The 26,395-nt window shown below is 46.6% G+C and overlaps 1 protein-coding gene across 4 annotated transcripts in view; it reads right to left on the bottom strand.

Annotated features, from left to right (window-relative positions):
* Positions 1-26,395, bottom strand: part of SRCAP (Snf2 related CREBBP activator protein) — a 1,816,344-nt gene that overhangs the window by 1,158,746 nt on the left and 631,203 nt on the right. For all 4 annotated transcript variants that reach the window (XM_078652845.1, XM_078652844.1, XM_078652847.1 and 1 more), the window contains one exon: positions 18,912-19,090. In XM_078652845.1, coding sequence (XP_078508971.1) covers positions 18,912-19,090 — 179 coding nt within the window. The remainder of the gene's footprint in view (positions 1-18,911; positions 19,091-26,395) is intronic.

Here is a 26,395-nt window from a genome sequence, read left to right as displayed (position 1 = left end):
CGCCAAGTTGTGGAAACCACCTATATATTCTGGCGGAGAGTCCGCTGGATGATGTGACAGAGGTGATGGAGGCGGGATAATATAATCCTCCCAGGGGCAACAGTTGGATCTGGGATCTCGCCCTCTTTACGTTCGTTGGAAGAAGAATGGTCGACAGGAAAAGCCTCCTGAGGAACTGTAGGTGTCACTGGTGAAATAGGTTTTTCAGGTATTTGCACCGGTAATTCTTTGGGAACCTCTTGAGTGGGAACCTCTCGAGTGGGAAATCTGTGTATGTAATCTGCAAGCATAGTTTGCAGACCCTGAATCAAGGTTGGAGGCAGATTAGCCATTTGTCTATGACAAGGTTCTTGGTATACATAATGATAATGGCACAGTGAAGACAGGTATGGCTGGTAGTATTGTTGGTCTTCATACTCAAAGTCGTGGCATTTTATGTGTAAAACTGATGGACTGTGCGCTGTTCCATAAATCCCATCAACCTCTTCAGATTCCTGAAGTTCCAACAAATGCGATGGAGGTAATGGAGAGATTTTACTGTAGGCTGACATAACCGGATGAAATACATTTTGTTACTCTAACCACTGTCAACAGTGGCGTAGATGGGCTTCCAGTAACAGTTGCCGAAAAACCTGTCGTCAACGGTATAATCTTCGTCGGTATAATCGTCGTCGGGATCATAGTCGACAGAACCATCATCGAGTATGTTGAAATCGATGGACCCGTCATAGACGTATCCCTTTGTCGATGGAGTCGTCGTCAGTAACACACTTGTCGTTGATGAAGACGTCAACGGTGTCAGATGGATTTTTTTAAATTCTCACCGGTGCAGAGTGCTGTTTTGGCGTCGGGGGCCCGGTAGCTTTAATGGAGGAGTCTAGGATTTGTAAACACGAAATGGCTTCTGGGTGCGACCACCACTTAGAGGTACGTTGGGATGTTGAGGGTTGGTTAGGCACTATTGGTTGGGCTACCCAAGGCCGTGGGGCATCGGGTGCAGGGGTGCCTTTTAGGGTTGGATCTTCTGGTTTGAGGCTGCAGGTGTCGGCTGGAGGCTTGAGGTAGGTTAGGGGGTCATCAAAACTCTGATAAGGATCGCCAGGGAGACCTCCCTTTGGTTTTGGGCCACTCAAACTTGGGCAGTGGGCGTCAGGTGCAGAGTGTGGCAGAATCGTGGACTTTGCCGGACCTGGAGTCTGTTGGTGAACAAATACGGTGTTCAGAGGAGACAGAGTCTTTTCTTTTGATGGCAGGGCAGGTCCTCCGGGTTCTTGAGGCTGCTGGCTACAGGACACACCGGAGTTTCGCTTCGGCAGGTTCGAGGTGGGGCAGGCTGGTAGGGCTGGGGCCAAGTTATTGGGCATCCTCCTCTTGTTAGCTTTGGCATGGCTGTTCAGTCCTTCTTTTCTTCTTCTGGTTTCTTGTCTGAGGAAGAAAGATTCAGGGGAGCGCCTAAATTCTAGATTTAGGGGGTTACATGTAGGTAAAAAGGTTGGGACCAATGTGTACGTTCCCTGGGGTGGGTATGCCCCCTATTATGCCACCCTCCAGTGGGAGGAGGCATATGCTTCACTCTGGTTGGCTGGGAAACTCCCATCTGCAAGATTGGCAGGGACTGAGTTGGGCTTCACGTCGCCTCCCCCACTTGAGGGGTGGAGTTGGGAAAGGTGGGCACACCTGTAAGAAAGTGGCTCTATATATACTAGGCCAAAGTCCGGTACAGTGTGTATATAGTCCCCAATCCTCAGAGGTAAAAAAGAGGTTAAAGTCAGATCTGACCTTACTCACTAAAGTGGCAGCTTGGTCGAGCAGTAAGGCAGTACCAAAGGACAGTGTAAAGCATTTGTTGTACACACAGTCAGCAAAAGGTTTCACAGACAAGAACTGAACTTTAGGCCAATTGTTTTTATATCAGAAGATATTGTTTTATTTAGAACCAACAGGTATCAAAATATACCTTTCTCAATATGAGGGACTTTAGGTAATTACTTTGCAGAATGGCAATAGACTTAGTAAATACAATAGTTACTCTGGTTGCAATAGTCAACACAATTATAAACACAATTTAACCCCTTCCATGCTGCCGTCGGCCATTGGCCGACGGCAGTACTACCTCGCTGGTGCTGCCGTCGGCCCCGCCCAATTTGCGGAAGTGCGGCACTTCCGCAAAATTGCGGCCGCATGGAAGGTGTTAACATTGAGCTCAATGGGTTTTTCTACATAAATGCAGTTGATTACTTTCAGGATTACTTTTCTAACCACAGGACTGGATCCTGTATTCAGTCCTGGGACCTAAGCTGTAAACAGTTAAGTAAAAGCGTTTTGAATACAGTCGTAATTTTTAGAGGATATAAATGTATTTTCAAAGTTGACACTTAGAAACTTTTCAGAGAAAAACTAGCAATGTTATCCTATGGAAGGAAATTCAAGTCACAAGTAAAGAAGGTTCTCGTTACTTTTGTAATCCAGTACTGGACTACTAGGTTCAGCACTGGGACATCTACCTAATACAGGTAAGTAATTACGTTTCAGTAGTTGGTAGGATTTTTAAAGAATATTTGTAATTTACAAAAATCGACACTTAGAAGAAATCTCAGAGAAAAACAGTCAATGGTTTCCTATGGAAGGAAATGCAGGTAACTGGTAAGTACAGTTAAAATTACTTTTGCGGGTCAGCACTGAACTAGAAAGTACAGCACTGGCTTCTCTCCTGATCCCAGGTGAGTATTTCTGAAATCGTTATTCGGCTGATTTTAGAGGAATATTTAAAAGTTTCAAAAATCGAAACTTAGAAGAAATTTCAGTGAAACCAGTCAGTGTTAGCCTATGGAAGGAAAGTGAGTTATCGGCTTTCAGGTGAGGACTCGACTGGTGAGGTTAAGGTTCTGGGCATAGATTCAGGGGTCTCCCAGGGTCAGAAAGGTACAGTTGTTACACCCTCAGCGGCACAGGGGCAGCCGGGTGCAGAGAGAGTAGGCCCAATGCAATCCAATGGAGGGTAGGGGGCCTTTGGTTGGTGGCAGCAAGCAAGCAGACCACGCGGCTGTGGGAGCAGAGCTCCTGGTCACTTACTCAGGGCAAGTGGGGAAGTAGAGTAGGGTAGTAGATGTACTTCTAGCGGCACTTGGGTGGCTGGATGCAAGGTTGCTTTTCAGCCGTTGGGCACTCAATGTTATCCAATTGGAAAGTTACAAGGTGAACAAAGGCTGCAGGCTCGGTGGCGGAGATTCGAGTGCGACCACCACTTCAAGAGGTAAGTTGGGTTCTTGGAGAAGAGGCGAGTACCCCAAAGGAGGGCACAGGGGGCCGTGGAGCGCCGGATGCAGGGGTGTCTTTGGGTGTCGGGAAATCTTACCCTCGGCTGGTTGCGGTTGGAAGGGTCCCTGGTTCTGAAGCTGCAGGCATTGTCTGGGTCGTCGAGGAGGGTCTTTGGGCACTGGACTTCGGGTCCCAATCACCATGGGGGATGTCCTTGTGGTCTTGGGTCACTCAGGCACAGGCACAGCGGGTGCAGAGTGGGCTGAATTTGCAGTTCCTGGCTGACACCAGGGGTATGGTTGTCGGAGCAGAGCTTCCATTCAGCGGAGTCCCAGTCTTTGAGAGGGTCAAGACAGGCAGGTCCTCCGGGTTTTCCAAGGTTGCTGTCCGCAGGAGTCACTGGGATTCAGCAGGGGCAGGTTCCAGGGTCGACAGGCCGGTAGGGCTAGGGCCAAGTCAGTTGGTGTCGTACTGTTAGCAGCTGCACGGCGGTCTTCCTCTTGATCTTCTGTCTTGTTTTCTATCGGGATCCGAGGAAGGAAGGTTCAGGGAGCCCCTAAAGAACAAGTTACTTACCTTCGGTAACGCTTTTTCTGGTAGATACAATATCTGCCTGTGGATTCCTCACCTTGTGAATATCCCCTTGCGTCAGCAACATTCGGAAATTCTTTTTTGTAGCTTCGCGCCGACGTGGACTCGGACGTCAGAGACGCGACTTCGCTGACGTCACCGACGCCTATAACAGGCCCACGCCGGCGTGATGACATCAGTTCCGCCCTTTTTTCCGTGCCATCTAGGCACACGGACGGACCAATGACAGTAGAAAAGTATACAGTATACACAGTACACAATAGCAAGGGCAAAACACAGTGTAAAGCAAATGCAGGAAAGCAATAGAAACATTTCTATGATAGCAAAATATATATACATTACATTACAGTAACTCTGGTATAGAAGAGTGGACAACGGGGAGGCGGGTGGGTCAGTGAGGAATCCACAGGCAGATATTGTATCTACCAGAAAAAGCGTTACTGAAGGTAAGTAACTTGTTCTTCTGATAGATACATCTGCCGTGTGGATTCCTCACCTTGTGAATAGAGTCCCACAGCAGTCCCACTCCCGGAGGAGGGCGTCCACTCTTCTAAACCAGGAAATCCTGTAGGACAGAACGCGCAAAGTGGCCGTCCCTCCTCACTTCGGAATCCAAGCAGTAATGCTTCGCGAAAGTGTGGAGGGAAGACCAAGTTGCCGCTCTACATATATCCTCAACATGCACACCTCTAGCCAATGCTGAGGTCGAAGATTTAGCTCTAGTTGAATGAGCCCTTATACCCTCTGGAGGTTCCTTACCGGCCAAAGAGTAGCAGATCTTAATGCAGAGGACAATCCATCTCGACAAGGTTCTCTTATGGACCGCTCTTCCTTTCTTGCAGCCAGCAAACCCAATGAAGAGCTGGTCATCCAGACGAAAGTCTTTAGATCTGTCAAAGTAAAAAGACACCGCCCTTTTGGGGTCCAGACGGTGTAGTCTCTCTTCTTCCTTAGAAGGGTGAGGGGGAGGATAGAAGGTAGGTAGGGTAATGGACTGTCCTAAATGGAAAGGAGTTACCACCTTAGGCAGAAAAGCAGTCCTGGTCCTAAGAACCATTCGATCAGCATGAATGGTCAAGAAAGGGGTCTTGAAACTAAGAGCTTGAAGCTCACTTACCCTCCTTGCCGAGGTTATTGCAACTAGGAAGACCGTTTTAAGAGTAAGAAGCCTCATGAGACATTTGTGAAGAGGCTCAAAGGGAGCACCCATCAGAAAAGTCAAGACAAGATTTAAGTCCCACTGAGGCACAATAAAAGGAGTAGGAGGGAACTTATTTGTGAGGCCCTTCAAAAACCTTAAAACTACAGGAGACTTAAAAAGAGACGGCTGGTCAGGCAAGCAGAGAAACGCCGACAGCGCTGAAAGATAGCCCTTCACTGTGGCAACAGCAAGCCCCTGCTGCGCCAGAGAAAGGTCAAACTGGAGAACATCAGATAAATGGGCTCTCAAAGGGTCAATAGACTTTTCCCCACACCACATGACAAATTTTGACCATCTATAAGAATAAATGGACTTAGTGGCGTCACGCCTGGCTGACAAGATGACATCCACAACGTCAGGCGGGAGGGAAAAGGAATTCAGGTTGCCCCGTCCAATCTCCAGGCATGAAGGTTTAATGTCTGGAGGTGGGGGTGTAGAACCTGCCCCTCCATCTGAGAGAGGAGGTCTGCCCTGAGAGGGAGACGGAGCGGCGGGTGAGAGGAGAGGTGGAGAAGATTTGTATACCACACCCTTCTTGGCCAGTCCGGGGCGACCAATATGACTGGGGCCCGGTCTTGGCGAATCTTCCTCAGAACCCGAGGAATCAAAGCTATGGGAGGAAACGCGTAAAGGAGTTGATTTCTCCAACTCAACTGAAACGCATCCCCCACGGCTCCTTGCATCGGAAACTGGAGACTGCAGAACGACAGGCAGTGAGCATTCTCGTGAGTGGCGAACAGGTCCACCCGAGGAGTCCCCCACATCCGAAAGATGTCGTGAACTACCTCTGGGTGAAGCCTCCACTCGTGGTCGGCAGAGAACTGCCGACTGAGACTGTCTGCACGAACGTTCAGAACCCCGGCCAGATGATTTGCCATCAGACAAATCTGGTGGTCCTGAACCCAGGACCAGAGACGCAGAGCCTCTCTGCAGAGACACTGCGACCCCACTCCTCCCTGTTTGTTGATATACCACATCGTGGTCGTGTTGTCCGTCAGGACTTGAACAGAACGACCGCAAAGGGAAGGGAGGACGGCCTTGAGCGCCAAACGTATCGCCCGCAATTCTAGAAGGTTGATGTGAAGCAACCTTTCCTCTGGAGACCAAAGACCCTTGACCTCCAGATCCCCCAGATGAGCACCCCACCCTAGAGTGGATGCATCCGATATCACTGTGGCCACCGGAGGAGGCAGCTTAAAAGGCTTCCCTTGAGACAGGTTGCCTTCCACGCCCCACCAAGACAGATCCGCCGCAGCTTCTCTGGAGATCCTCACTGACTCCCTGAGATCTCCGTTGTGCTGATACCACTGCCTGCGGAGGCACCACTGGGGTGCCCTCATGTGCCAGCGTGCATGGTTGACCAACAGAATGCATGAAGCCATCAGACCGAGCAGGCGAAGGACCTTCAGGACTGGAACGACCGCTCCATTGTAAAATAAAGGAATCATTTCCTGTATGTCGTGAATCCTTTGAAAGGGAGGGAATGCACGACATACAGTTGTGTCCAGTACAGCACCTATGAACAGGTTGCGCTGGGAGGGCACCAGGGGAGACTTGGGTACATTTATCGAAAAACCCAACCTGTACAACAACTGGGTTGTCTCCTGCAGATGATGGAGCACTCTCTCTGACGACTCTGCCTTGATCAGCCAGTCGTCCAAATAAGGGAATACAGGAATCCCTGATCTTCTGAGATGCGCCGCCACCACTGCCGTCACCTTGGTGAAGACTCGAGGTGCTGTAGTAAGACCAAACGGAAAGACCGCAAACTGATAGTGCCGCGATCCCACCGTAAAACGGAGATACTTCCTGTGCGACTTCAGGATTGGGATATGAAAATACGCATCCAGCAAGTCGAGCGACACCATCCAGTCTTCTTCCAGCAGAGCCTGAAGAACCTGTGCAAGGGTGAGCATCTTGAATTTCTCCTGCTTTAGATAAAAATTCAAGATCCTGAGATGCAGGATTGGACGAAGCCTGCCATCCTTCTTGGGTATCAGGAAATACCGGGAGTAGCATCCCTGACCCCTTTCCTGCTCCGGAACCACCTCTATCGCACCTTTTCTCAATAAAGTTTGAACTTCCTCCTGAAGGAGTAACAGGTGTTCCTCTGAGCAATATCCCTGACAAGGAGGGTAATTTGGAGGGAATTCCCGAAGGGAAGGGCATACCCATTTTCTACGAGATTGAGAACCCAAAGATCTGATGTAACCGATTCCCAATCCCGTAGAAAGTGGGTAAGCCGACCCCCCACCGGACCCACATGATCCTGAATGGCGGATCTAGGGCTGCTTTTCCGTGGCTGAGGGGTTGGAGGAGGTGGAGGAGGAAGAGGCCTGACGTCCTCGAGGACGTGCGCTCTGCTTTCCCCTGTATGACCTATACAAGGTATTTTGCTGCTGCTGCTGTTGTTGCTGCTGCTGCTGCTGCTGAATTTGTCTATATGAACGAAAGGAAGAGCGACCAAACCCTCTGAATTTCCTGGTTGTAGAACCACTGATCAAAAGGCCAAGAGATCTAGCGGTTGCTCTGCTATCCTTGAATCTCTCCAAGGCCATGTCTGCTTTCTTTCCAAAAAGTCCTTCACCATCGAAAGGCAAATCCAATAAAGCAGACTGCACATCAGCTGAAAAATCAGATGACTTCAACCAAGCCGAAAGCCTTGTGGCAACCGCTGTGCCCATGATTCTTGCCACCGAATCAGCAGTATCGAGGCCGCTTTGTATGACCTGACGGGCTGCAGCTTGAGAGTCAGATAAAACTTCCTCAAAGTCTTTTCTGCTATCCTCCGGAACCTTAGGGATCAATGAGTCCATAAGAGCATTTATATATCTACCCATAAGGCAAGTGGCATTAGATGATTTTAATGCCATACTAGCAGAAGAAAAAGTCTTTTTGGCGACCTGATCCTGTTTTCTGGCCTCTTTGTCGCCAGGCACCTGCGGAAAAGCACCAACCGACTTCTTAGAACAAGCAGCCTGAATAACCAAGCTCTCAGGAGAAGGGTGAGATGACAAGAAGGCAGGATCTTCAGGAGCCACTCTATACCTCCTAGCCACACTTTTTGAAACTGTTAAAGCATCATTAAATGGTAGTAAAGGTTCCACCGCTGAGTTCGGAGAATGAAGAACCTCGGTCAGTAAATTTGACTTAAATTCAACAGTAGGTAAAGTCAAACCTAAAAGTCCTGCTGCCTTCTTCATAACAACGTGGTATGGTTGAACATCTCTAGAGGGTGTTTCAGACCCCGAGGGTAAAGCCCATTCTGGAGAAAATTCGAGACCACTCGCCTCTGCCAGGTCCTCGAAATCATTCCCATCCAGCTCACCTTCTTCCAAGTCTGAATGAGACTCACAAAATCTCTGTTCATCTAGGAGACGTTGAGCCTCTCTCCTAGACCTCAGTTTAACCCGAAGTGCAGCCGGATCCAATGTCGAATCAGACGGCGCAGGAGCCGACGTCGGAATCGAATCCGAAGGCTTGGAAGGATGTTCCATAGACTTGCTCGGAGTCGTCGACTTCGGTCGAGCCGGCGTCGATATCGGCATCGACCTCGGTGGAGTCTGGTACTGCCACAGCGGGGTCGGGGCTGGCATATATGGCATGAAAGGTGCCGGAGCATATGAGTGAGGTACACCCAAATTAAAAGGCATTGGACCCATGGGACCCGAAGGTGCTCCAGAGGGGTGCCATGATCTTGAGAAAACACTATACATTGCGTTTAGAAACGCAGAAGGGTCCTGACCTGGAGCTGGAAATGGTGGATGCTCAGGTTGACCTCGAGGCAGATTAGAATCTGTTAAATTAACAGGATTCGAAGTCTCCTCTTCAACAGGAACTCCATCGGCGTCCTCCGGATTCGAAGATGGAGCCGGAGTCGGATCCAGAACCGGAGTCGGAGAATGGACTATCGACTCCGAAGGTGAGGCCTCACCTTCCTGATCCGACACTCGTGGAGGAATTACCTTCGACTTCACTTTCTTTGGAGACTTCGATCTTGAGCCAGACCTATCATCCGAATGATGTCGGGACTCATGTCTCCTCTTCTTATGTTTTCTACGAGAGCCGGAAGCATGATCAGATGAAGACTTCGAGACCGACGCCTCACGAGATCTCGACCTGGACCTCGACTTCGATCTCTTCGAGTGTTTTGAAGATCTTCTAACTTTACTCGCCTTCAGCTTAGCCACAAGAAGTTTTGACTCCCTTTCTCGTAGAGCCTTCGGATTCATTTTATGACACGACGAACACCCATCCACGTCATGGTCAGAGCTCAGACTCCAAATGCAGTCTTGGTGTGGGTCCGTAACGGACATCATCTTTCCACATTCTCTACAAGGCTTAAAACCGGTTTTCTTTGTCGACATGACAATCGAAGAAAAAGAGCAGAGAATGGAGAATCTAAGAAAAATAGTAACAAAGTCACCAGTAAAGCTACAGAGTATCCCAAAACCGTTAGCGTCGACGACGCGGAAAAAAGGGAACTGATGTCATCACGCCAGCGTGGGCCTGTTATAGGCGTCGGTGACGTCAGCGGAGTCGCGAGCGATGTCGTGTCTCTATGACGTCCGACTCCACGTCGGCGCGAAGCTACAAAAAAGAATTTCCGAATGTTGCTGACGCAAGGGGATATTCACAAGGTGAGGAATCCACACGGCAGATGTATCTATCAGAATACTGAATTTAGGGGCGTTACAGGTAGGGCACGGGTAAGGACCAATAGGTCCCTGTCCTGGGGTGGGTACACCCCTTAATCTGCTCCTCTCCTGTGGGAGAGGGGCAGGGACCTAGCTGTGATTGGGCAGGGCTCCCCGTCTTCAAGATGGCCGGAGCCCGGGGTCGTGCTTAACCTTGCCTCTCCCACCTGAGGGTTGGGGTTGGCACAGGCTGGTACACCCCCCTTCCGGACGTAGGGTTTCCTGCCAGAGTGGGGGTCAGAACTGGTGGGGGCCAGTTGCCGAGTACAGCAAGTGGTCTGGAGAAGCTCACAAAGGCGGCAGGCCTTTGAAGCTTCCCCCTGCCCATCCTGGGGGAGCAGACCTAGCACCTCGCCCAGGATGTGCATTGTTGCAGGCCCAGGAGAGCGGGGGCTCTCCACCCAGGGGTCCAGCAACATGTCTGCTGTGTGGCAGCCTAGGCAGCCTCTCAGACCAGATGTTGATTTTAGGTTAGGTTTTCAGGGGGCATCTCTCAGGTGCCCTCTGGTGCATTTTACATTATATCCCACACTGGCATCAGTGCAGGTTTAATGTCCTGAGAAGTTTGATATCAAACTTGTCCGTCTTCAGTGTAGCCATTATGGTGCTGTGGACTTTGTAATGCCGACCTCCCAGCACCATATACTCTTAATGGCATCACTGCACTTACAGTGCCCAGGAATGGCCCTGGGTACTGTAGGGGCACAGGGCTTGTTCACCTGTGCTCACAGTAAATATATCCAAAAAATGGGAGGTACCCCTGTGATCTGTAGCAGGGAAGGGGGTGCAGTAATCGAAAAACAACGAGATCCCTGGCTTTACGTGATCACTGTCACCAATAACTGAGAGTTTTCCTAGTGGACCAGATATATTTTCAGGCAAACAGTAATATATGTTTATCAAATCTTGGACTATTTAGGCAAAATATAAACAGTTAGACCCACAGAATTATTTCTACACAGACGAAATTATCAATCAAACAATTTTTTGATCATATAAAAAAATTTCAAATTTTATTGTTCCACTCCCAAAATGGGTTACAATCTAACATTTAAAAAACCATCATGTAATTTATGCATCAAAATTAATATATAAAACAGTAGTCAAAGTTAAAACAGTAGTCGACGCAGCGTTTCGGTGCTTTTTTTCTTTTGTCACCTTCTTCAGGACGTTTTAAAAAACAATTGACTCCAATAGCTCTATGAATAAAATAAAAATATTTCAATTTCATTTCTGTGCAAAAAGAATTTCACCTATTTGCCTAGTCTCAAATGTCCATTTAGTTCTATAAGTATAATCTATTCGGCCACACTCATCAAAATTAGGATTAAACCTCTCACTTTATCTTTAGGAGCATCCATTTACACATTTATTGTGAATGCCCTATGTTCAGTAGTACTTCTATAAAAATTCTATAAAAATTCAATCACACACTCTTCGATTGTGCTTTCTGATCCATATGTGAGGCCTGATTATATGGTCTGTTCACTCTACCTGTTTTTTTATGAGCGATTGGTTGCAGAAGAATTACTTTCTGCGTAGTTTCAGCACATATTGATAGAAGCTCAGGCACCTCAGGTTTCCTTGAGCTCTGTAAATTAATAAATATGCAATAAAGGCTCAGTAATAGTATTCTAAAGTGTCTTATCTATTGTCACTCACCCCCTAAGGGACGTAAATAATCTAAGTCCCCTTGAAAGAACGGCTTTAAAAAACCTAGAAAATAATGATCTCCTGACAGTCAAACCAGGGGATAAAGGGGGAAGTATTGTCCTCATGAACTCAGACGATTATGACAATAGAATGAGGGCCTTACTTAACAATAAAGAACATTATTGTTCCTCTAGCAGATCAGAATGGAACGCCTTGGTGAAGAAGGTTAACACTCTCCTTGATTACGCTAGAGAAGATGAGGTCATCTGCACAGATGAATACAAATTTTTAAAGAATGAAGCACCAATAATTCCTGCTCTTTATGGACTTCCAAAAGTCCATAAGAGTATGACTAATCCACCCATGAGACCCATAGTGTCATCTATAAATTCTGTAACCGAACCTTTGAGCAAATATATTGATAGATTCTTGCAACCTATCGTAACCAAGCAGAAAGCTTATATAAAAGATACAACCTGTATGATTCAGAAAGTTGAAGGCTTAGTATACGATGTAACCACACAATGGCTGGTGACACTAGATATCGAGGCCCTCTATACAAACATCCCGCAAGACGACACCATTGAGATGTTAGAGGGCCTCCTAAAAACAGATTCGGCAGATTTAAATCATCATGTTACATTTATTATAGACTGTGCCAAAATTATTTTAAAAAATAATATTTTTTTATTTAAAAATGATTTTTACAAACAAACCAAAGGCACCAGCATGGGGGCCACCTGTGCCCCAAGTCTAGCTTGCCTTTATGTCGCGGCATTCGAAGACAAACATATTTTTAATGAACTGGCTCCATTTAGCGAAAATATCACACACTGGTCAAGATTCATTGATGATATTTTTTTCATCTGGTCTGGCACGATAGAGTTGCTCAATGAGTTTATCGTATGGTTAAACTTAGGGGACAAGAATCTGAAGTTCACTTCTAATTATAACAAAGAAGTAATAGAATTCCTGGACATCAATATAAGATCAAATGGTGGTATCTTAGAAGTCGATCTCTATACAAAACCGACCGATCGAAATACACTATTACACTACAGAAGTAACCACCCCAGTAGCCAAAAGGATAATATACCCTTTGGGCAGTACTTGCGCATCAGAAGAAACTGCACAAGTATGCGAGATTTTAATAAACATGCAGATGCCTTATCAGACAAACTCAGACAGAGAGGCTATCCAAAGAATCTGATCAAAAGAGCATACAAACGCGCAAAATATTTTAATAGAGATTCTTTGTTTGAAAAACATGATGACAAAAATACCAAAGAGAAAACTCGAGATAAACTTATTTTTGTAACTAATTACAGTTCAGCTAGCAACAAAATCAAAAATATTATTAATCGGAACTGGACATTACTGAATAATAGACCCGGGGAAAAGATCCCTAAACCTATGTTTAGTTTCAGAAGAAACAAAACAATCAGAAATAGCTTGGTCCACACGTTTAAAGAACAGACCCGAAATCATCAAAATACCATCAATAATACTCCGTTCCCTACTGGGAACTTTGCCTGTAATATGTGTTCAAATTGTGAATCGTTAATTAAAGGCAATACTGTTCAACATAATGGAGTGGAACACAAAATTAAAACCTTTGTGAACTGTAGAACTAAAAACCTCATTTACATGATCATTTGCCCATGTAACAAAGTATACATAGGTGAAACTGCGAGAGAAGTGAGAACAAGAATTACCGAACATAAATCTGCCATCCGAACCCAAAAGAAATCAGCCCCCCTGGTAGAACATTGGTTAACACACAACCACAAATCAGAAGATCTGAAATGGTGTGTATTAGAGGCCATCACACAGAATACCCGAGGTGGTAATGTAGACAATAAAAGAAAAAAGAGAGAGCAGTTCTACATGTCCCTATTCAACTCCTTTCGCACTGGTTTAAATAACAGGGAGGAATGGGAGAGATTAATTCTGTGAATTAGATATCGATTTTGTGGATATCCAGAACCTCTATATTGGTATCAGATTGTGTTTGGTTTTCATTCTTTGTTATGATTAATGCAGGGCTATCAATTGAATGTAGATTGTGAGGGTTTTATCCCCAGGGAATACAGCCCAGGATGGGAGAAATCTGTATGTCATTGGCTAAACATTGAAGCATATGATGTCGCAATATAACAGGGAGCTATCACACAAAGTTAGATATGGACTTTCTAGAGACTCGGAAATGAATTATGTATACCAGGAGTAGATTTTCTAAGAATATTAAGACCTATAAATGTCAATACGGACAAAATCACTCTTTGAACAAACTGTTTATTTACTAGATTATTTGCATGGTCTTTAAATGAGTAGAAAAATATTGTAACGATTTGATTTCTTTCCTGAGATTTGACAATGAATCACGTGTATGAGAAACAGACATTGTAAAATCATGACGATCGACAAATATCAATATCAAGTCGCAAAAAACTGTTTACTCAACGGCGGATGTATATGGCTTATAAATGATGAAACATGAAGAGGACTCATATAATACAGATTGCAACACAAAAATAGAACTTAAATCGATACCCCGAGATTTACTTGTAAAATTAGCCCATTCCAAGATGGCCGACACAAAAAATGTACTCATTAACACTATATATAAATGAATATAGAGCTTGGATAATATGAAAGACGATGATCAAACGCTGCGGTCCTTAGATATATATTCAAATCGAGTGGGGGACACTATCTTCAAATAGATATTGAAGGAAATACCGAGTGATACCAACTTCCGGTTTCCCTCGCGCTCGTTTAAGTGGCTAGCATCACTATATATATTATGAACAAAAAGGCCGTCGACTCGATCTTTATCATTGTCGACAATTAATATATTATTTTTGATGATTGTAAGAAAATTCGATACCATTGGTAAATAAGCACTTCCGGGTCAATAGTAACCATAGACCTTAAAAGCACAGGCAGAGCGTCCAAACGGGACTCTTCGAAATCCCAAGAAGACGCATACACGGAGGAGCAGGGAGGCCGAAATCCGACTCAAAGGTAAGAATAAACCCATTGACAGGGAATTATAATTAATAGACCCCAACCCTGGGAATCGTGTGGGAGATAGGGATCGAGTATTGAAACCCTTAACCCCGTGACTCGTGGAGCCTACATGCAAGGGAAGAAACGAGCCTTAAAAAATCGAACTAAATAGAAAAAATAGGCACGTGCTGTAATAACATTTACTCGACCCAGTGTTTAGACGCATTGAATAACAATCTGCGCACTTGGGAAATGTTAATGGAATAAATCGGGTTGTGTAAAAAATCAAGTTTAAAAGCTTAAAGTTTTAAATTAATGAAAGCATATATGGTCCTCTTTATCTCCAGCATAGAGTGGCTTCCACAACAGAATATGAAGAAACCTCTATAGACCTAACGTGCAGGAGTTAAGCTCTGTGAATGAATGAACCTTTATCAACAAAAAAGGTTAGTACATTGCATCTAGCACCGAGTAGAACAGCAAGTACTCAGACTGGTCATTTTCATTTAATCAACAAATACTCTTTGTATTTTCCAGGCTCATAACCCATAAAAACCACATTACTTCTCGTTATTTTACGGTGGCTCCTCCGTGTAATCAGAAGAGCACAGTATTGCAATAAGAAAGGTAATAGGGCACGAGTTTTGGGTCATGAGTGACAATAGATAAGACACTTTAGAATACTATTACTGAGCCTTTATTGCATATTTATTAATTTCCAGAGCTCAAGGAAACCTGAGGTGCCTGAGCTTCTATCAATATGTGCTGAAACTACGCAGAAAGTAATTCTTCTGCAACCAATCGCTCATAAAAAAACAGGTAGAGTGAACAGACCATATAATCAGGCCTCACATATGGATCAGAAAGCACAATCGAAGAGTGTGTGATTGAATTTTTATAGAATTTTTATAGAAGTACTACTGAACATAGGGCATTCACAATAAATGTGTAAATGGATGCTCCTAAAGATAAAGTGAGAGGTTTAATCCTAATTTTGATGAGTGTGGCCGAATAGATTATACTTATAGAACTAAATGGACATTTGAGACTAGGCAAATAGGTGAAATTCTTTTTGCACAGAAATGAAATTGAAATATTTTTATTTTATTCATAGAGCTATTGGAGTCAATTGTTTTTTAAAACGTCCTGAAGAAGGTGACAAAAGAAAAAAAGCACCGAAACGCTGCGTCGACTACTGTTTTAACTTTGACTACTGTTTTATATATTAATTTTGATGCATAAATTACATGATGGTTTTTTAAATGTTAGATTGTAACCCATTTTGGGAGTGGAACAATAAAATTTGAAATTTTTTTATATGATCAAAAAATTGTTTGATTGATAATTTCGTCTGTGTAGAAATAATTCTGTGGGTCTAACTGTTTATATTTTGCCTAAATAGTCCAAGATTTGATAAACATATATTACTGTTTGCCTGAAAATATATCTGGTCCACTAGGAAAACTCTCAGTTATTGGTGACAGTGATCACGTAAAGCCAGGGATCTCGTTGTTTTTCGATCACCTGTGCTCACACCACTGGCATAGGGCACCCAGCTAGAGGGGTGGCCGAGGTATGCCAGGGCAGTGGGTCTTGTGGGCATGGCACACAGGGATGTGTGCCATGTCAACTCTTTGTTTAGTTCTGTACTTAGACACTCAGCCTGCAAAGGCAGTGTGTGGGTGTCAGGGTACAAGACCCCTAAGGGTAGCACAATTAGTGCTGCAGCCCTTAGGGATCTTCTCTGGTCACCATGCCTTGGGTACCATCTAGTAGGGGCTGACAGGTGACCAGAGATGCCAATTGGGTTTTAGTTTTAACACAGATTTAGGGAAGGAACACAGGCCCTGGGCACCTGATTGGCAGGAGCTCAGGGCACACTCAGTCAAAGCTCATCAGCAGTTCAGCAAAAAGTGGGGGCATACCAATGCAAGAAAGATGGCACTTTCTCACAACACCTCCCTTCCTCACCTGGTTTCCCGCCGGTTCATCCGCCCAAAGTGGGGGTCAGACTCAGTGGGGACCAGTTGCTGGAAGCAGCAAGTGGCTTGGGGAAGCTTACAAAGGCTGCAAGCCTCTGAAGCTTCCCCTTCGTAAACCCTGCCCATCCGGGGGGGGGAGGCTTGGCACCTCGTCCCAGGATGTGCATTGTTTAAAGCCCCAGACAGCAGCCGGCTCTCGACCCAGGGGTCCAGAAACATGCCTGGTGGTGGCAGCTGAAAGCAGCCACTCAGCCTGGACACCAGTGGTGGGGCAGTTTTCAGGGGGCATCTCTGAGATGCCCTCTGTGTGCATTTTCTTGATGAAATCCCACACTGGCATCAGTGTGGGTTACATGTGCTGAGAAGTTTGATACAAAACTTCCCAGTCTTCAGTGTAGCCATTATGGTGCTGTGGAGTTCTTAATGACAAACTCCCAGCACCATATAATCTTAATGGCAGCACTGCACTTACAATGTCTAAGAATAGACTTAGACACTGTAGGGGCACACGGCTCATGCACCTGTACCCTCACCACTGGAATAGTGCAACCAACTGGAGGGGTGACTGATCTATGCCAGGGCAGTGGTTTGTAGGTATGGCACACAGTGCTGTGTGCCATGTCGACTCTTCACTGCACCAAAACAGGAGAAGGAGAAGGAGAAGGAGAAGGAGAAGGAGAAGGAGAAGGAGAAGGAGAAGGAGAAGGAGAAGGAGAAGGAGAAGGAGAAGGAGAAGGAGAAGGAGAAGGAGAAGGAGAAGGAGAAGGAGAAGGAGAAGGAGAAGGAGAAGGAGAAGGAGAAGGAGAAGGAGAAGGAGAAGGAGAAGGAGAAGGAGAAGGAGAAGGAGAAGGAGAAGGAGAAGGAGAAGGAGAAGGAGAAGGAGAGTGTGTGTGTGTGTGTGTGTGTGTGTGTGTGTGTGTGTGTGTGTGTGTGTGTGTGTGTGTGTGTGTGTGTGTGTGTGTGTGTGTGTGTGTGTGTGTGTGTGTGTGTGTGTGTGTGTGTGTGTGTGTGTGTGTGTGTGTGTGTGTGTGTGTGTGTGTGTGTGTGTGTGTGTGTGTGTGTGTGTGTGTGTGTGTGTGTGTGTGTGTGTGTGTGTGTGTGTGTGTGTGTGTGTGTGTGTGTGTGTGTGTGTGTGTGTGTGTGTGTGTGTGTGTGTGTGTGTGTGTGTGTGTGTGTGTGTGTGTGTGTGTGTGTGTGTGTGTGTGTGTGTGTGTGTGTGTGTGTGTGTGTGTGTGTGTGTGTGTGTGTGTGTGTGTGTGTGTGTGTGTGTGTGTGTGTGTGTGTGTGTGTGTGTGTGTGTGTGTGTGTGTGTGTGTGTGTGTGTGTGTGTGTGTGTGTGTGTGTGTGTGTGTGTGTGTGTGTGTGTGTGTGTGTGTGTGTGTGTGTGTGTGTGTGTGTGTGTGTGTGTGTGTGTGTGTGTGTGTGTGTGTGTGTGTGTGTGTGTGTGTGTGTGTGTGTGTGTGTGTGTGTGTGTGTGTGTGTGTGTGTGTGTGTGTGTGTGTGTGTGTGTGTGTGTGTGTGTGTGTGTGTGTGTGTGTGTGTGTGTGTGTGTGTGTGTGTGTGTGTGTGTGTGTGTGTGTGTGTGTGTGTGTGTGTGTGTGTGTGTGTGTGTGTGTGTGTGTGTGTGTGTGTGTGTGTGTGTGTGTGTGTGTGTGTGTGTGTGTGTGTGTGTGTGTGTGTGTGTGTGTGTGTGTGTGTGTGTGTGTGTGTGTGTGTGTGTGTGTGTGTGTGTGTGTGTGTGTGTGTGTGTGTGTGTGTGTGTGTGTGTGTGTGTGTGTGTGTGTGTGTGTGTGTGTGTGTGTGTGTGTGTGTGTGTGTGTGTGTGTGTGTGTGTGTGTGTGTGTGTGTGTGTGTGTGTGTGTGTGTGTGTGTGTGTGTGTGTGTGTGTGTGTGTGTGTGTACAGGGCCTCTAAGGGTGGCACAGTAAGTGCTGCAGCCCTTAGAGGTCTTCCCTGGTAACAGCGCCCTGGGTACCTGAGATGCCAATTGGGTTTCTTTTTTCAATGCAGTTTTAGGGAAAGAACATATGCCCTGGGTACCTGATTGGCAGGAGTCCAGGGCACACTCAGTCAAACCACAACAGGAGTTCAGCAAAAAGTGGGGGCAAGCATGCAGAAAGAGGGCACTCTCTCATACTGGAGTGCAATAGTAGTGTTTCCAGCACAATATTAGTCAAAGGTACACATAGGATAATGCCCACCTCTCAACACCCCTTACAAATATGCATTGTTAGCTCACTTTTTTAATCTAATATCTAGCTTTCACTTCCAAAGAAACACATACCAGTCTCCACAATGTCTACATTCCTGTGAAAATGCCTATCTTCCATGCCTATCTTCCAAAGTTTCTTCCTTACTATTCCCTTTCTCTCCCTTCTGCTATTCAAAATCTGGGTTGAACCTTCACTCAACAGCACTCAAATCCTAGATCATCCTCCATACCACTTTCCACAGCAAGTCACCCCTTCCCTTCTCACCCCTTCCCTTCTCACCCCTTCCACCCGCCTCCAAAATGTACCTGTGTTGTTGCCAAAGTGTAGCCTTTAGGCTGCAGACTTTCTGCAGTTGCTGCGATGTCTGTAATCTCTTTCTTTGGTCCCAGTGTCTCTTTGTGTGAGGCCTTGACCAGATGGCCTTTCTGGTTATCTTCTATCCCCTGGAGGAGATACTCACTATTTTCTTCATCCTCAGAATAATCTTCCAAAAAACAAACCGATTAATAGGAGGTCATTTAGGAGCTACACATTTGTACTATAGAATGTAAATGATGCTTTGAGATACAATGCCCCACTTACAAAAGGGTACTACATAGACCAGTCAAGATCACAGGAAATATCACAATGCATCACAAACATCACTTGCACCAACAACTACTGCAAATAGTTGACAGAATGCCAGTACCCAATACATTGTCATTGTATTTATATAGCGCTTGTAGGAAAGTGCTCATTTGGACATGGTCATCGCCACCGTTCGCTCTAGTGCTGAAGCTTTTTCACAGAGAGAGCACTGGGTCCCGACTAACAAGGCCTCCCAGTGCCAGTGCTCTTTCCCTTACAACAAGGTAAATCTTGAATTATAACCCAACGGCAAGGACTTTAGCCCCCCTCCAAGTCCCTAGTAAATGGTACCCCATGGGTACTAAAGAGGGACCTATGGGCTGCAGCATTATACTACCCAAAGGGACTCTCATAAAAAGTGCATGCAAACTGCCACTGCAGAATGCGTGAAAATGAGCAAACCGTTATAAAAACACAGCATGGCACACTCGCTGTGAGCCATGCTACGTTACACTGCATATACTCTATGTAAGTCAACCTTACAGCAGACCTTTGAGCCCTAAGGCAGGGTGCATTCTAGGATATGAAAACAAGTTACTTACCTGTAACTTTAGTTCTCGAGTATTGGAAACTTTCATGGATTCACATGCTTAAATCATTCCTAGTCGTCGAGATTGGTGTCCCCGGTATATCAAAATAGCAATGCAAAGCCATTACAAACCAGAAACCAGGCCTAGGCCCATTCCAGTTTTGTAACATATCCACCTGTTTTGTAAAAGAGGCCAGATAAAAATCAACAATCAGATCAGCCTCACCCCTTAGAACCCTCCTGAGAGAACCTCAGACCTTCAGATTTTCGTAGCCTTAGTGCCATACTGTAACAAGGAACATGCAGAAGGTCGAGCTTTCCCAGGTGAGGAGGTTGGGTCGCATGTGAACCTATGAAAGTTTCTAACACTCGAGAACTAAAGTTACAGGTAAGTAACTTGTTTTTTTTACTCTAGTATTAGAACTTTCATAGGTTCACATGCTTGAATCAGAGTAGCTAGCAGTAATACACAATGTTTTTGTTATTGAATTGAACAACCATAAACAATGTACAGAGAATAGAGATTTGTAATATTTACTAATTTTAAACTTCACCAAATATCACGGCTACATTAAGTGTAACCCAACAGAAAATTTAAAGACGTAAAAAAACAATAAGAAGCATCATCAAAGCTTACAAGCCCCCAGAATATAATCAGAAACAATGCATTTATCAAATGTGCGAAAACTTCAACAAAAGGAAGGAGGGATGAAAGGGAAAGCTCACAGCTACTGAAACAGATTACGCATGACTGCTTGTCAGACTGCAATATCACTCTTCGTCGAAGAATCCTAGCAGTAATGCATGGATACTCTTCCAGGTGGCAGCGCTGCAGGTGTCCCGGATAGGTACACCAGCAAATAGGGCTGTAGAGGAGGAGACTGCCCTCGTGGAGTGAGCACGGACTTTACCCTGTATGGGTTTCCCAGCTAACTGATGACAATACTGGAAAGACCTGGCAATCAAACGTGCAATTCCTTGTTTAGAAAGGGGAAACCTCTTACGAGGAGCACTGCAACCCACAAAGAGTTGAGGTAACTTCCTAAAGTGTTTAGTCCTTTGGAGATAGAATTTCAAGCAACGTTGAATGTCTAATGAATGAAGTGACCTCTCCACCAGAGTTGTAGGTCTAGAGAAAAAAGTCTTAAGAACCACAACTTTGTTTACGTGAAAGTCAGAGGGCACCGTGGGGTTGTACTTCGGGTTAGTGCGGAGCACTACCTTGTCATTTTTTTACTACAGAAAAGCCTCCCGGATACGGAGTTCTTGCAATTCGCTAAACCTTCTAGGCAAGGTAAGAGCCAGCAGAATAGCCACCTTCCACTGAAGGAATTTCAAGTCCGCCCTATGGATCGGCTGGAAGGGATGCTTCATGAGCTCAGCCAAGACCACGTTAAGGTGCCACAGTGGTGGAGGAGGCTTAATCAGAGGCAAGACTTGAGAAATCCCCTTCATAAATTGATGAATTATTCTTGCTGAGCAAAGAGAAGGGCCTGAAGTTGTTCTCCTGTAGCGAGATGGCCGCGAGGTTAACCTTAATGGATGCATGAGCTAGGCTTGTTTTTTCCAAAGACAGGATGTAAGTCAGGATTTCATGAGCCGGAGAAGAGAATGGATGCACTCCAATTCTTAGAACCAGTGCCAAAATCTTTTCCACTTCATGCGGTATGTCTTGTTTGTACTCTGAGCACGAGCTTGGGAAAGGATTTCCCTACATTCTTCAGAGAACTTTAGGTTGAGAAACTCTGTGCTCAGGAGCCATGCTGATAATTGCAGGGATTTGGGATCCGGATGTAGTATCTGGCCCTGGGACATCGTCAGTATTGACGGAATAGGATCCAAAGGAATAGGATGCTGTACTGACAGAAGAAGAAGCTCTATGTACCAGAACTCGCAAGGCCATGGGCGCTAGGTGGCGCACATCCAAGATGGCTGCACACCTGTGAGGCCTTGGAAGCTTGGCGATGAAATCCGGAATTTATCCTAATATCTACCAGATATAGCTGCGATCTGCCACTGTCTACCTGTGAGAAAGTGCCATCTTTCTTCCATTGGTATGCCCCCACTTTTTTCTGACTGCTGATGTGCTTTGACTGAGTGTGCCCTTGGCTCCTGCCAACCAGGTACCCAGGGCCGGTGTTCCTTCCCTAAAACTGTGTTGCAACTAAAACCCAATTGACATCTCTGGCCACCTGTCAGCCCCTAGTAAATGGTACCCTAGGTACCCAGGGACTGGTGACCAGAGAAGACCCTTGAGGGCTGCAGCACTTATTGTGCCACCCTCAAGGGCCCTGTACCCTGACACCCACACACTGCCTTTGCAGGCTGAGTGTCTAAGTAAAGAACCAAACAAAGAGTCGATATGGCTGTGTCATCCCCACAGAACCCACTGCCCTGGCATACTTCAGTCACCCCTCTAGCTGGGTGCCCTATGCCAGAGGTGTGGGCACAGGTGCATGAGCCCTGTGCCCCTACAGTACCCAGGGCCATTCCTGGGCACTGTAAGTGCAGTGATGCCATTAAGAGTACATGGTGCTGGGAGGTTGTCATTACGAACTTCACAGCACCATAATGGCTACACTGAAGACTGACAAGTTTGGTATCAAACTTCTCAGCACATTAAACCCGCACTGATGCCAGTGTGGGATTTAATGAAAAATGCACCAGAGGGCATCTTAGGGATGCCCCCTGAAAACCTAACCTACAATCCATGACTGGGCTAAGTGGCTGCAGAGGCTGCCACACAGCAGACATGTTGCTGGACCCCTGGGTGGAGAGCCCCCCCGCTCTCCTGGGCCTGCAACCATGCACATTCTGGGCGAGGTGCTAAGTCTCCTCCCCCAGGATGGGCAGGGGGAAGCTTCAAAGGCAAACAACCTCTGAGAGCTTCTCCAGACCATTTGCTGTACCCAGCAGCTAGCCCCCACCAGTCCTGACCCCCACTCTGGCGGGAAGACTGGCGGGAAAAACTAAGTCAGGAAGGGATGTGTGCCAGCCTGTGTCAACCCCACCCCTCAGGTGGGGGAGACGAGGGGAAGCATGACCCCGGGCTCCGGACATCTTGACTATGGGGAGCCCCGCCCAATCACAGCTGGGCTCCTGCCCCCCTCCTACAGAAGAGGAGTAGGCTAGAGAGTGTACCCACCCCAGGACAGGGACCTAACACCCCTAAATTCAGTATTTAGGGGCTCCCTGAACCTTCCTTCCTCAGATCCCGATAAGAAAAGAAGATCAAGAAGAAGAAGGCCTGCCGTGCAGCTGCTAACAGGACGACAACAACTGACTTGGCCCCAGCCCTACAAGCCTGTCGATCCTGGAACGTGCTCCTGCTTAATCCCGGCGACTCCTGTGGACAGCAACCTTGGGACACCCAGAGGACCTGCCTTCCTTGACCCTCAAAGCCTGGGACTCCCATCAGCAGAGGCTATGCTGCAACAACACCCCTGGTGCCAGCCAGGAAGCTCTGGACTAACCCACTCTGCACCCGCCAAGCCCGGCCCGTGCCTGAGTGATCCATGACCACGAGGACGTCCCCCCAGCGACTGTGACCCAACGTCCAGTGCCCAAAGACCCTCCTCGACGACCCCGACGCCTGCAGCCTCAGGACAGAGGACACGGCTCCCCACAGCCCCCTGTGCCCAACTCCTGGGTGCCTACCTATCCTCCAAGATCCCAACGTACCCCTCGAAGTGTTGATTGCTCCAGAAGATCCTTCATCCCCGAGCCGAAGCCTTTGTTCCCTTTTCAAGCTCCTCATTGAATAACATTGTGTGCCCGACAGCTCAAAAGCACCCTACACCCAGCCGCCCGAGTGCCCCTGGCAGTGCAACCTGTACCCTATCCTACGTCCCCATTTGCCCTGAGCAAGTGACCAGAAGCCCAGCTTCCACAGCCGCGTGGCCTGCTAGCCAGCAGCCACCAACCAGAGATCCCCTTTCCTCCATTGGATAACATTGGGCCTAACTACCTCTGCACCAGGCCGCCCCTGTGCCGCTGGGGGTGAACCAACTGTACTTACCTGACCCTGGGGGACCACTGAGTCTATGCCCAGAACCCTAACTTAACCAGCCAAGAACTCACCTGGAAACCGATAACTCACTTATCTGCCATTGGATAACACTGACTGGTTTGACTCGAAAAATCTTCTAAGTGTGAAGTTTTGCAAACTAAAAATATTAATATAAAATCACCTGAATTCCGAAGTACTCATCTGTGATCAGGGGAGAAGCCAGTACTGTATCTTGTAGCCCAGTACTGAACCGCAAAAGTTATCCTTACCGGGTTTACTAGTAATCTGTATTTTCCCCATAGGAATCCATTGTCTGCTTTTCTATGTCCACTTTTTAAAACTTAAAATATTCTGTAAAAATCATACGAAATACTGAAACGCAATTACTCACCTGTTTTAAGCTGAGACCCCAGTGCTGAACCCAGGAGCCCAGTACTGGATTACAAAAGTAACAAGATCGTACTTGACCTGCAACCTGAATTTTTTCCCATTGGATAACGCTGCCAGTTTTTCATTGAAAAGTTTCTAAGTGTGAACTTTTAAAACAGCTTTAGATTTCTGAAAAATCACTACCATAACTAAAACGATTTTACTAAATTGGTTTCAGCTTAGAGACCCCGGGATGAACCTAGGAACCAGTCCTGGAACTACCAAAGTAATCTACAAAGTAATCAACTGTACATATATGATGAAAACTCATTGAGCTCAATGCTATAGTGTATCTAGGATGTGTTGCCTACTGCAACCCCTGTATCTATTGTGTTCACAAAGTTTATTGCCTCTTTGCAAAGTAATTACATGAGAGTAAAGTATATTTTTATACCTGTTGGTTCTAAAAATAAAACAACTATATCTGTGGATATAAAAACAATTGGCCAAGAGTTCAGTTCTTGAGTGTGTGAAACCTTTTGCTGACTGAGTGTGTACAACAAATGATTTCCACTGTCCTCTGGTACTGCATTACTGCTCGACCAAGCTACTACTTTTGAGAGTAAGGTCAGTCCTGACTTTAACCTCAGTTATATCTCTGGGGTTTGTGGACCCTATACACACTGTACCTTATTCTGGTCCAGTATATATAGAGCCACTTTCTCACACAACTTGCTCACTGGACCACCCGGTCACACAGGGGAAAAAACTGCAGCTCTCGCGACTTCAGGCGGCCACCCGTAGGTGCAGTTGCAGGTGCCATAACTGGAGACCTGGTCGGCTGCTGTATCTTCTCGAGCCGCGGGGCTCCCACGTGGTGATTGGCCTGACCTTCAGCAGATCCGTGCTGGAGCTTCCCAGCTGCAAGCACGCTTCTTTCACGCTGGTGCGCTCCCTGTCATGCTGCTGGCACTTCCCTCTTAAGACGCCTGTATCTGCAATCAGCGGTGAGGCACGCGACAACTGCGGGGCATTCATCCTCTGTGCATGTCGCGCCATTTCTTCACCCTACACAACTGCAGCAGGTGTAGTGAAGGCGCGCAAGATACCCCCTTGCCCCCCGGGATATTGACGCCTAATATGCCGGGTTTTTTTGGGACCTGCTGCACAGCGCACCAACCCGGAGGACATCTCGGTCAGTGACTGCACAACATATTTTCCCCCACACTGGCCCTTTATGGTCGGCCTGCATTGCCTGTACCCTGCTTCGGCGACACTGCACCGGCTGCCCTCCATTTCAATGCAGCCCCCACAACGCCTTACATGTCCATTTCTACGCAGTAGGAGACCAGCAGCACTGCTATCTACACTGTGCTAATACCAATGCCTGTCTGTCCTTAGACATTGACGAGCAGACATCTTACTACCCACCAAGACTGTACCAAACCACTTGACCCTGCGTGTTGCCCACTTTCAGACACTCGCTCATTACTCCTCGCGGCGTACTGAAGTTTGGGGCATTTTTGAGTGGTGTGGACCCAAGCTGTGACTCACTTTGAAATGCGCCGACTGTGCGGGGGTCTGCAAGCTGTTGCCTGCCTCCAGGCGGTGGATTCCGTATTCCTGCCACAGAGCTTCTTCAAGATATTCTAACGCCTGGTGACATCCCTTTCCTCTGTCTAGCCAAGCAGCTGCCTGCGCTTGCAACGCCTACATTATGTCCAACCCTGTGACTGGGCGACATCGATCCACCCATACTGTTACATCGCCTGGACGTGCGGAGAGGTGCAATGGGGAAGCCTGATGGCCGTCAGCCTAAATTGACCTTTGACACCAAAAAGGCTGCGACGCTATCAGCCTCTGCGGACAATGAACCCGCCAATATGGACCAAACACAACTACCCTCACAATCTTCAGAAGATGACGTTAAGATGTTGCTCCTGGCTGTCCAGCATAGTCTATCAGATCTGTCCAGGAAGATGGATACAATGAACAATCATCTGGAGTTTCTGGTACAAAAAGTGGACAAACATGATGGGCAATTGAAGGAGGTTGAACGCCGCATATCCGAGAACGAAGATACCACTTCTCAGATGCAAGCTCAGGTAATGCAAATGGACAAGTTGTTGAAAGTTATTGCAGCCAAGAACGAAGATACTGAAGCCAGGAATCGTCACAATTATGTTTGTATAATAGGTCTACCCGAGAGTACGAATACAGGGCGCGTGGAGGACTATATTGAGCATCTTCTAAAG

The sequence above is a fragment of the Lissotriton helveticus genome, chromosome 7 (assembly GCF_964261635.1).
Source record: "Lissotriton helveticus chromosome 7, aLisHel1.1, whole genome shotgun sequence".
NCBI lineage: Eukaryota > Metazoa > Chordata > Amphibia > Caudata > Salamandridae > Lissotriton > Lissotriton helveticus.
This window is presented reverse-complemented; position numbering and strand designations above follow the sequence as displayed.